This window comes from Schistocerca piceifrons, chromosome 3, assembly GCF_021461385.2.
Source record: "Schistocerca piceifrons isolate TAMUIC-IGC-003096 chromosome 3, iqSchPice1.1, whole genome shotgun sequence".
Lineage (NCBI taxonomy): Eukaryota > Metazoa > Arthropoda > Insecta > Orthoptera > Acrididae > Schistocerca > Schistocerca piceifrons.
The window spans coordinates 572219554-572232659 of NC_060140.1; the positions used below are offsets into that span (position 1 = coordinate 572219554).

The following is a 13106-nucleotide window of genomic DNA, read 5'->3' on the forward strand; positions in this document are numbered from 1 at the left end:
ATGATCTGTGGAACATGAAACTAACTAACTAACTATATGTTCTCTCATGAATAAAAGCTCATCTGGATTTGTTGGTGTTTCCAACAGAGTAATAAAAATCTGTTACCATATAATATGCCTTGCATTATCAGAAATATGTAACACATCAGTAAGTTAAGGCATTATTCCAGAAATATATGCCATTTTTAAATCTCTCTATAAGAAAGATGATAGGAGAGATGACAATAAGTACACACCTTTTCCATTAATTACATAATTTTCCAAAATTTTTGAGAAGGTCATGTGTTCTAGAATAGTATTCCAACTGAACAATAATAACACCCTCAGTAAATCGCAGTTTGAATTTCAGAAGAGATGGTCAACTAAGAATACCATGTACACGTCCACTCATCAATTTTTAAAATGTCTGAATAACAATATTCTCCTAGGTAAATAGAGGTATTATGGAATTTATGTTACAGCCAAACAGTGGATGATGTCATATCTAACCAAATGAATGCAGAAGGTTGTACTTGTAATTAAACCCATGTAGGAAGATTCTGCTGACAGAGGAGAAACCACATATGGTGTTCTCCAAGTTAGGTCTGCTATTGTTCTTCAAATATGTAAATAATCTTCCATTTAATATACAACAAGAAGAATTAGTTCTTTTTATGAATGATGCTATTATTGCAATCAATCCAAAAATAAATACAGTAATAGGAGAAATGGTAAATGATGTTCTTAAAACTACCTTTGACTGGTTTTTTGCAAATGGTCTCACTCTCAATTTCAAATAGACACAATATTCAGTTCTGCACTCCTAGAGGTACTACATTAATGATAATCAAACAATGGAAAATCCAGGATGGAATGTAACAATATTATGAGAAGAAAAGTTGCTACTCACCATACAGCGGAGATGCTGAGTCGCAGATAGGCACAACAAAAGGACTGGGTGTTTTGTTGTCCTAATCATCATCATTTCATCCCCTTTAACGCGCAAGTCGCCAAAGTGGCATCAAATCGAAAGACCTGCACTCGGCGAACGGTCTACCTGACGGGAGGCCCTAGTCACACGACATTTATTTTAGCCAATGGCTGAAAGTTTTAATTGTGAAAGTATTTTTGTTGTGCCTATCACCAGCTCAGCATCTCCGCTATATGGTAACAACTTTCCTTCCCATAATATTGTTACACTAGTGATAAGTGTAACACATAATGAGGAAATAATAAATAGGGTGAACAAATTAAAAGTTCCACTTTCTGGTCACAGACGAGACAACTGGGCCTGACTGACTACCGTGTCATCCTCTGCCATGCAAAGGCTTGTAGTCAGCACACTGCTGTCCCAGCCTTTGTCAGATTTCTTGACCTTAGAAGTACCACTAATTGGTCAAGTAGTTCCTCAGATGGCCTCATGGGGCCATTCACACCCAGTATTAGTCCTCCAACCAAGGAAAAAGTCTTTGGCAGTGACGGGAATCAAACTTGGATATCCCACATGGCAGTCAATCACACTGACCACTTAGCTGTTTAGAGGCAGACAATAAATAAGGTGGAAACATCAAAAAATTTAGGTGGCCATACTGAGAAGAATTTAAACTAGGAAAAGTACATTTTTGAATTCCACAAACAACTTAGTCGAGCGACATTTGCAATTCAAGGCATGGAAAATCTTGGGGAATGACAATCAATTACATGAATTTTGTGATGTGTGAAAATTGTTGTAGATGATCAGTATGTAGCCATATTTACATATGAATGTGAATATAAAGTGACTCATTCCACATCATTATGATTAATCATACAAATGATCCACAGACCATGAAACTAACTAACCAGCTTTGTTTTGTTGATGACATGGTTTTGTACTGATTGCCTGTAGTGCAGGTAAACTTCAATATTGAGTTTAAGAACTTAGGAGAACAAGTTTGAAGATATGCAGACTGAAAGAATGTGTTCATTGAAGAGAAAATTGGACAGATTTGCAATGAAATCATAGAATCATTGACAAGTACTTTTTTGTGTGATTGTGGTGCACACAGGGGGGGGGGGGGGGGATAGTTGAAGATAATTCCTTTGATCGATCTAATGACATCACTATAAACAAGATGTCCCTTTAATTATAGAAAAGTGACACACTTAACTCATAGCTGTCTACAACCATAACCAGTTCACAATAGTTCTGTTGGAGTTGGTATTCTCAGGCCTTCTTCTGAAATTCGGACTGACTTACCCAGCCAGTTATAGGGGAACCTACAGTTTTACATGGAATCCAAACCATGATGCACATGGCATTTTTCACATTAACAAATAACTGGCAGGGGTGAAAGAATCTACAAGTGGTAGAAAAATTCTGGGGTCTTTTTATTTATAGCCTTGAACTTTTCCATGGAGCTACACGGCCACTAAACCACTGATACATTTGTTGAAAAATAGTTTTTGATTATTTGTGCAAACAGAAACTTTCATCTGTATAGAATTTAGAAAGCACAGTCTATCTGCTTATAATCTGTCAATTATTGTCAAAGTGGCAAACTAGTTTCAAGTTTTTAATAATACAATTCAAGTAAAACATCATTATTGCATTTGTGCTGTTTTGTTAGTATTGATTTTGTTCTGTGGAGTTTTTCACCCTGCAGTATGTATGAAGAGGGGAAGATCTAATAATCATTAGAGCCTTTGCTTCTCAAAACAGGTTTGCAGTGTTAACTATCTGCATTGTAACATTTTTTCTTTCAGTTTTAGGATGCTGCGGTGGTCTAGAACTGACTGCCTACATATCACAAGGTGGACTACATGGCCACATAACTTTTCGGAGGTATCATGCAGACAACAGAAAAATTCATGTCCACACATCACTCCAGACTGTCAACGAAGTTTCCAAATGGTCTTGGAGAATACATAAATTTCCAGTTTATTATAGTACACTACAGGATCGGTGCAATGATGAGAAACTTGGGCCAGTGTAAGTTAGTGTTTTCTGTTATATAATGCATTGTTTGGAGTAAAATAGAAAATTCATATTTGTAGTTTTGACTGATTCATCTCCTCTCCTTGCCAGTCCTCCCTCATTCTTTTATGTACAGCTTCCAAAGAAAGATTCTCTATTCCAGAATGATGAACAGCTGATGTGTGCTTTTAGGTGTTTAGGCCTGCTGCAGGCATGAATCCACCTCTGTCATCTAAAGAGGGGCAAAAATAAGATTTATTATTGTGTCTATTAAAAGTAAGAGGGAATGTCAATTCTCCTTTTGAAGCCAGAGGGCAAATCTGTTTTTTTCTCTATTGCCGAAGAAGTGAAAACTTGTGATCATTTAGTATTGATAACTAGAGCACAGATTTTTAGGTCGTAAAAAAGTGTGTTTTAGGCACCTAAAATAGGCTCCTTCAGTAGTTCATTTAGGCTATATAAAACCTAAAATAGGCTCTAATAAAAATGATGCAGAGAAAATAAAAATAAATTAAAATACAGTGTTGACAGTATGAACATCTTATTAGTCATTAAAACAAGGAGAATGAATATTTAGACAGTTACAGAGCACAGCAATCTACAATATTAATGTTGAACATAACTCCAAATATTTTTGAGCTCTTTCAAGATAAAAATCTCTGTAAAAAAGATGTGGCAATGGTTTAATTAATACACTCGTAGAGTTTCACATATTCTGACCATAGTTGGCTTCACAATAAATAACCAAAATCTTTTCTAGGTTTTCTAGTGAAAAACTGTGGCGCTTGTCAGTCAGAATCAATTTATACGCTGAAAAAGAACATTCTACGTCAACAAATGTGACAGGGGCGTACTTCATTTTTGGCAGAAATGCTGCAGTCAGAAGTGCTGGATTTTCTACTAAGTATGTCGGCAGCTGCACACAACTCCTTCAGGCCAGTGTTCTTCTGCAAAACCGTTTGCATTTTTGCCCGTACTTTTTCCCCTACTTTACCTGGCGCTTCATTAATTTTCATTTTGACTTCTTCAAGCAAAGAAATATTCTCATAGATAGGTCTCCTTGAGCCTTCTAATTGTGAAGTTAATTCTTGCCATAAATGTGTAGTGGGCCCCAAATGTAAGATAAGTCCCGTTTTAAAGAAGAATCTTTGAGTAACTCCATTGGTGCAGTTACGGATGCAGCATCCTCCGGTATATTTTCAACCACCCTCTGGACAGTTAAGAGATGCGTACTATAGTATTCTGCTGCTATCAGCCATGTGCCCCAGCGGGTGACAACAGGCTCTGGCGGCAATGGGACATCTGGAAGCTGTTCTTTGAATACCTGTATTCTGGATGGAGCTTTAGCAAAAATTTTCTTCACCATAGACATTACTTTATTTACTTTAGGAAATTGTAGCCTTACTTGCTCTGCTATGCGGTTGATCCCATGCACTACACAAGTTACGTGCAGCATCAATGGGTAGAATATTTTTAATAGTTGAAACGCTGCTATCATATATGCAGCAGCATCAGTGACGGCCAGAAGCACCTTATTCTCATACACTACGTTTGGATATGGCACCTTAAGCCCATTGTTCATAAACTGTGCTATTGTTTGTTGGTTAGTTTTTGCAAGCTGTTTTGAGTAAATCAAATGAGCCCTGGCTGGAGCATCTGGATCTAGCTTGACAATAATCAGGTTTGCAATGTAACGGCCAAGACTGTCAGTAGTTTCATCCACAGAAATCCATATACAAGATTCTCCAACATCTTCACGAATTATGTGCAATGCAGCATTGTAAGCTGAATCCACATAATTCTTACGTAAAGTTGACTCTGCAGGAATAGACTGATGGCGGTACTTCTCAAGAAAACCTCTGAAAATAGGGTTTTCTAGTTTCCGAAAGGGGATGTTTGCTGCCACAAGTGCGTGACACAAATCACTGCAGAAGTTGTTTTTTTTCGGAGGATTCACCAGATTTATTGGTTAAAAGAGTTTGCTTCAATTTTGACTTTCGTTCAACATTAGCCTTATGTGTGATTCCATCTGCATGCGGAGTTAAGTGAGATTTCTTAACACTCGAAACCTAATACGAGAGAAAAGGGAAATGCAGTTTAGAATCGCATAGAAAGAATATTTCATATTACTAAAGGATAGCGATAAAAAAGAATCCTAAGTGACAGGAAAATAAGAAGTCTAAGAAAAACATCAACTAACCTCCTTGTTGCAAGCTTGGAAGAAAATAATTTTCCCATCTGTTGTATAATGCGGAAAATCTTGCAGCCACTGCCTTATATGAGTAGACTTTGAACTAGCTGTTTTCGGCATGGCGTAGTATTCTCACACAGAAACTAGAATTTATTTTGCACTTAGAACGTCAGTAACACTTAACATGTCGGTCGCTACACAATGTACTGTTGTTTTTTTTTTTTGTTTTTTTTTTTTGCGGTGCATGGGAGTGGTAGGGGAAGTACCGTACTCGTTGCTGGGCATATGGCACCTGACAGATGGCCACCCCTTCTGAACAAGCGAATTGAATCTACCGGTGCTTCAGATGAAAACATCTCACTACTGGCAAATTATTTTTTGAACCGGAAAATTCACGTATAATACTTTTCACGAAACAGAGTAGTTTGATAGGACTGCCTGTAGACAGCAGCAAGAAAATGCTCGAAGGGCAGTAATTTAGCTATAGAGGGCGTCTACGATTAACATTGTGATTTTTTAATCCGTGCGCAGCTTAAGGCCTATGAAACCGTTTCTTTGCGAAAATACACAGCTGGCCAGAATCCTATGAACGAAATATTTTCAAATATATCATTTAGTACTCCACGTTCGATTTTAATGTGTAACTCAAATCTTTGATCGGTTCCCATTCGCTCGGCGCGTACTTGGATGGATGACCATTCAACCATGCCGAGTGCTGTTGGTAGTAAGGCAAGCAAAGGAATTGTAAAGAGTCTCTAATGACATTCGCCTTCGACGAGACATAAAACCCTAAGTTAACTTCCTTTTTCTAATCTTTGAAAACACAAGAACTCTGTCAGATTAACGAAATAGGTACTTTTTAGGATTTTGATGCCGAAATAGGCAAAATTAGGCATCAATGTCGAAATACGCAATTTTAGGTCCTATAGAACTAACGGTATTCAGTTTAGTTAGTCATGAAATGCATAAGTACCAATTTATATGCAAATTGGAGATTAGGAAAAAAAATAGGTGTTAACCTAAAGATCCGTGATCTATTTTTTACATATGAATAATAAAACACCTATAAAGAGTATTTGGTATTAACAGGGATAGCGGTATAAAAGAATAAAAAAAGACCGAAGTGTTAGGCAAATACGAAGCATGAGCACATATCAACTAGCCACCTTCCTGCACGCTGGGCAGAAAATATTTTTTCCATCTGTCGTATAGTGTGGAAAAACTTGGAGCCACTGTCTTATATGATGAAATAGGCACTTTTTAGGATATTAAATCCAAAATTGGCAAAAATAGTCACTAACGTCGAAATAGGCTTTTTTAGGTCCTATAGAATTAACACTATTAAGTGTAGATAGTCATGAAACGCATAAGTACACATTTTTATGCAAATAGGAACTCAGGAACAAAATAGGCTTTTACCTAAAATCCATGGTCTATTGATAACTAATTTCCCTGGTTAAGTAACTCAACATAGTAATACTCTGACATATGAAATCTTAATTTGTATCTTTAAACCATGGGAAGTCCGTTCTTGTCTTAGTAGCTGTCATAGTATTGAATTTACTGGATGTGCCAGGAAACCGTGAAGATGAATGCCTTGAAGTGGGTGTGTAGTATTCTAGTCTTGACAACTTAGAAGATGATAGATGTAAATAAATATAATTAATAGGAACAATAAAAGATTAAAAACAAATAAATAAATTAAGAAAATGCAATCGCTACACACTTGAGTATACATAGATTTGAGAATTGCTGGGCATGCAGTAAAGACGATGTAGCATGGTGTAGTTACAATATGTCTAGATGTATTTATAGTTGTATCTGGCATCAAACCTTGAGTTCTTCCAAGACTGCCAGTAATAGCTCCATTAATGTAAGCTGGAAGTTATTCACTTAGAGCTGTACTTAAATTCCTGTAGTTTTGTATTTATTTGACTATATCTTTAACGTTCCATTATATTTCTACATTAATAGTAATAGTTATGAAAGGGATAGATTGGTACTCACTGTAAATGTGGCACATTGATTTGAAAACAAAGTGAAAAGACTGTTACACAGTGAGCTTTTGGCCAAAGCCTTGTTCAGAAAAGAAAGAAAATTCACACACATGTTCTCTGATAGGCCTCAGAGGCCGGACCAACTGTGAAAGCAGCCATTTCATATACCAGCTCTGCTGCAATCATTGCACAGCTTTTTAAACTTATATAACTACAAACCAGCTGTCCACCAGGATGAATGCAAAGTGGATCACCCTGTGGCACAACAGGCAGCTGCACATTGTTGTTGTTGTTGTGGTCTTCAGTCCTGAGACTGGTTTGATGCAGCTCTCCATGCTACTCTATTCTGTGCAAGCGTCTTCATCTCCCAGTACCTACTGCAGCCTACATCCTTCCGAATCTGCTTGGTGTATTCATCTCTTGGTCTCCCTCTACAATTTTTACCCTCCATGCTGCCCTCCAATACTAAATTGGTTATCCCTTGATGCCTCAGAAAATGTCCTACCAACCGATCCCTTCTTCTAGTCAAGTTGCGCCACAAACTTCTCTTCTCCCCAATCCTATTCAACACCTCCTCATTAGTTATGTGATCTACCCATCTAATCTTCAGCATTCTTCTGTAGCACCACATTTCGAAAGCTTCTATTCTCTTCTTGTCTAAACTATTTATCGTCCATGTTTCACTTCCATACATGGCTACACTCCACACAAATACTTTCAGAAACGACTTCCTAACACTTAAATCAATACTCGATGTTAACAAATTTCTCTTCTTCAGAAACGCTTTCCTTCCCATTGCCAGTCTACATTTTATATCATCTCTACTTCGACCATCATCAGTTATTTTATTCCCCAAATAGCAAAGCTCCTTTACTATTTTAAGCATCTCATTTCCTAATATACACTCCTGGAAATTGAAATAAGAACACCGTGAATTCATTGTCCCAGGAAGGGGAAACTTTATTGACACATTCCCGGGGTCAGATACATCACATGATCACACTGACAGAACCACAGGCACATAGACACAGGCAACAGAGCATGCACAATGTCGGCACTAGTACAGTGTATATCCACCTTTCGCAGCAATGCAGGCTGCTATTCTCCCATGGAGACGATCGTAGAGATGCTGGATGAAGTCCTGTGGAACGGCTTGCCATGCCATTTCCACCTGGCGCCTCAGTTGGACCAGCGTTCGTGCTGGACGTGCAGACAACGTGAGACGACGCTTCATCCAGTCCCAAACATGCTCAATGGGGGACAGATCCGGAGATCTTGCTGGCCAGGGTAGTTGACTTACACCTACTAGAGCACGTTGGGTGGCACGGGATACATGCGGACGTGCATTGTCCTGTTGGAACAGCAAGTTCCCTTGCCGGTCTAGGAATGGTAGAACGATGGGTTCGATGACGGTTTGGATGTACCGTGCACTATTCAGTGTCCCCTCGACGATCACCAGTGGTGTACGGCCAGTGTAGGAGATCGCTCCCCACACCATGATGCCGGGTGTTGGCCCTGTGTGCCTCGGTCGTATGCAGCCCTGACTGCGGCGCTCACCTGCACGGCGCCAAACACGCATACGACCATCATTGGCACCAAGGCAGAAGCGACTCTCATCGCTGAAGACGACACGTCTCCATTCGTCCCTCCATTCACGCCTGTCGCGACACCACTGGAGGCGGGCTGCACGATGTTGGGGTGTGAGCGGAAGACGGCCTAACGATGTGCGGGACCGTAGCCCAGCTTCATGGAGACGGTTGCGAATGGTCCTCGCCGATACCCCAGGAGCAACAGTGTCCCTAATTTGCTGGGAAGTGGCGGTGCGGTCCCCTACGGCACTGCGTAGGATCCTACGGTCTTGGCGTGCATCCGTGCGTCGCTGAGGTCCGGTCCCAGGTTGATGGGCACGTGCACCTTCCGCCGACCACTGGCGACAACATCGATGTACTGTGGAGACCTCACGCCCCACGTGTTGAGCAATTCGGCGGTACGTCCACCCGGCCTCCCGCATACCCACTATACGCCCTCGCTCAAAGGCCGTCAACTGCACATACGGTTCACGTCGACGCTGTCGCAGCATGCTACCAGTGTTAAAGACTGCGATGGAGCTCCGTATGCCACGGCAAACTGGCTGACACTGACGGCGGCGGTGCACAAATGCTGCGCAGCTAGCGCCATTCGACGGCCAACACCGCGGTTCCTGGTGTGTCCGCTGTGCCGTGCGTGTGATCATTGCTTGTACAGCCCTCTCTCAGTGTCCGGAGCAAGTATGGTGGGTCTGACACACCGGTGTCAATGTGTTCTTTTTTCCATTTCCAGGAGTGTAATACCCTCAACATCACCCGACTTAATTCGACTACATTCCATTAGCCTCGTTTTGCTTTTGTTGATGTACATCTTATATCCTCCTTTCAAGACACCATCTATTCTGTTCAACTGCTCTTCCAAGTCCTTTGCTGTCTCTGACAGAATTACAATGTCATCAGCGAACCTCAAAGTTTTTATTTCTTCTCCCTGGATTTTAATACCTACTCCGAATTTTTCTTTTGTTTCCTTCACTGCTTGCTCAATATACAGATTGAATAACATTGGGGAGACGCTACAACCCTGTCTCACTCCCTTCCCAACCACTGCTTCCCTTTCATGCCCCTCAACTCTTATAACTGCCCTTTGGTTTCTATACAAATTGTAAATAGCCTTTTGCTCCCTATATTTTGCCCCTGCCACCTTCAGAATTTGAAAGAGAGTATTCCAGTCAACATTGTCAAAAGCTTTCTCTAAGTCTACAAATGCTAGAAACGTAGGTTTGCCTTTCCTTAATCTAGCTTCTAAGATAAGCCATAGGGTCAGTATTGCCTCACGTGTTCCAATATTTCTACGGAATCCAAACTGATCTTCCCCAAGGTCGGCTTCTACTAGTTTTTCCATTCATCTGTAAAGAATTGGCGTTAGTATTTTGCAGCCATGACTTATTAAACTGATAGTTCGGTAATTTTCCCATCTGTCAACACCTGTTTTATTTGGGATTGGGATTATTATATTCTTCTTGAAGTCTGAGGGTATTTCGCCTGTCTCATACATCTTGCTCACCAGATTGTAGAGTTTTGTCAGGACTGCCCCTCCCAAGGTCGTCAGTAGTTCTAATGGAATGTTGTCTACTCCCGGGGCCTTTTTTCGACTCAGGTCTTTCAGTGCTCTGTCGAACTCTTCATGCAGTATCATATCTCCCATTTCATCTTCATCTACAGCCTCCTCCATTTCCATAATATTGTCCTCAAGTACATCGCCCTTGTATAGACCCTCTATATACTCCTTCCACCTTTCTGCTTTCCCTTCTTTGGTTAGAACTGGGTTTCCATCTGAGCTCTTGATATTCATACAAGTGGTTCTCTTTTCTCCAAAGGTCTCTTTAATTTTCCTGTAGGCAGTATCTATCTTACCCCTAGTGAGATAAGCCTCTACATCCTTACATTTATCCTCTAGCCATCCTTGCTTAGCCATTTTGCACTTCCTGTCGATTTCATTTTTGAGACGTTTGTATTCCTTTTTGCCTGCTTCATTTACTGCATTTTTATATTTTCTCCTTTCATCAATTAAATTCAATATTTCTTCTGTTACCCAAGGATTTCTACTAGCCCTCGTCTTTTTACCTACTTGATCTTCTGCTGCCTTCACTATTTCATCCCTCAAAGCTACCCATTCTTCTTCTACTGTATTTCTTTCCCCCATTCCTGCCATTTGTTCCCTTATGCTCTCCCAGAAACTCTGTACAACCTCTGGTTTAGTTAGTTTATCCAGGTCCCATCTCCTTAAATTCCCACCTTTTTGCAATTTCTTCAGTTTTAATTTACAGTTCATAACCAATAGATTGTGGTCAGTCCTCATCTGCCCCTGGAAATGTCTTACAATTTATAGCCTGGTTCCTAAATCTCTGTCTTACCATTATATTATCTATCTGATACCTTTTAGTATCTCCAGGGTTCTTCCATGTATACAACCTTCTTTTATGATTCTTGAACCAAGTGTTAGCTATGATAAAGTTATGCTCTGCACAAAATTCTACCAGGCGGCTTCCTCTTTCATTTCTTACCCCCAATCCATATTCACCTACTATGTTTCCTTCTCTCCCTTTTCCTACTACCAAATTCCAGTCACCCATGACTATTAAATTTTCATCTCCCTTCACTATCTGAATAACTTCTTTTATTTCATCATACATTTCTTCAATTTCTTGGTCATCTGCAGAGCTAGTTGGCATACAGACTTGTACTACTGTAGTCGGTGTTGGCTTCGTGTCTATCTTGGCCACAATAATGCGTTCACTATGCTGTTTGTAGTAGCTTACCCACATTCCTATTTTTTTATTCATTATTAAACCTACTCTTGCATTACCCCTATTTGACTTTGTATTTACAACCCTGTATTCGCCTGACCAAAAGTCTTGTTCCTCCTGCCACTGAACTTCACTAATTCCCACTATATCTAACTTTAACCTATCAATTTCCCTTTTTAAATTTTCTAACCTACCTGTCCAATTAAGGGATCTGACATTCCACGCTCCAATCCGTAGAACGCCAGTTTTCTTTCTCCTGATAACGACATCCCCTTGAGTAGTCCCCGTCCGGAGATCCGAATGGGGGACTATTTTTCCTCTGGAATATTTTACCCAAGAGGACGCCATCATCATTAACCATACAGTAAAGCTGCATGCCCTCGGGAAAAATTACGGCTGTAGTTTCCCCTTGCTTTCAACCATTCGCAGTACCAGCACAGCAAGACCGTTTTGGTTAGTGTTACAAGGCCAGATCAGTCAATCATCCAGACTGTTGCTCCTGTAACTACTGAAAAGGCTGCTGCCCCTCTTCAGGAACCATGCGTGTGTCCGGCCTCTCAACGGCAAGGTCCATGGTTCATGGGGGGGGGGGGGGGCAGCTGCACATAACATTCTTGATTTCAATGGCTGCTTCATAACCCGAGCCATCTGAATTTTCCCCTCCACTACCAGATTTTCTGAACTGTGCAGATGGGTATTATCCATACAACACATTCTCTGGTCCCAGAAAGATTGTGTCCTCAACTTACAATAACCTACTGTCACCACCGCTTTCTGGAGGAATAATCCAATTCTTGCAGTACAATTTAACAACCATTATTTCAGGAACAACAGGTTTGTTACTGTCTTGGAAAGTTATGTCTGCAAAAGACAACTGGTAGATGATAATATTGTGAAAAGGATAGTTGCTTCTCACCATATAGTGGAGATGCTGAGTTGCAGTGAGACACAGCAAAAAGACTGTCACTCAAAGCTTTCATCAAACAGGCCTTCATCAGAATAGACAAAACACACACACACACACACACACACACACCACACACACACACACACACACACACACACACACACAAAGTGCAACTCATTCACACACACGTGTGTGTGTGTGTGTGTGTGTGTGTGTGTGTGTGTGTGTGTGTGTGTGTGTGGGAAAGAGAGAGAGAGAGAGAGATAAGCATTTGCATGAGTGTTTGTATGTGTGTATGTTGACTATTTCGATGAAGACCTGTGTGGCCGTAAGCCTTGTTGGACAGTCTTTTTGTTGTGCATATCTGTGACTCAGCATCTCCACAATATGGTGTGTAGCAACTATCCTTTTCTTAATATTATCATTATTCCATCCTGGATTTTTCATTACAAGTGGTAGATGGTTGTTTACAATGATAGACATTTTCCATTGTTTCATCTAGGACAAATCTGTTAGTCTGGCCATTGAAAGTGCTTTCTTTCAAGCTACTACTTATCTGCTTGAGCATTGTCTAGAGCATAATAAATGCGTATTTAATAGAGTTCTTTTAATGAACTGCATGTAATAATCACATTCTCACTTTTAATTTTCTTTTGCTAAAAAACTATTTATTAACTACATGTTTCTACATACTGAACTGTACAAAATATAGTTATTTCTTTATTTGTGAATTTATGTTCACT

The 13106-nt window shown here is 40.1% G+C and overlaps 1 protein-coding gene across 3 annotated transcripts in view; it reads left to right on the forward strand.

Moving 5' to 3' along the window:
• The window catches only part of LOC124787741, a 258172-nt gene that overhangs the window by 13715 nt on the left and 231351 nt on the right, over positions 1 to 13106 (forward strand). For all 3 annotated transcript variants that reach the window (XM_047254603.1, XM_047254604.1, XM_047254602.1), the window contains exon 2: positions 2725 to 2950. In XM_047254603.1, coding sequence (XP_047110559.1) covers positions 2725 to 2950 — 226 coding nt within the window. The remainder of the gene's footprint in view (positions 1 to 2724; positions 2951 to 13106) is intronic.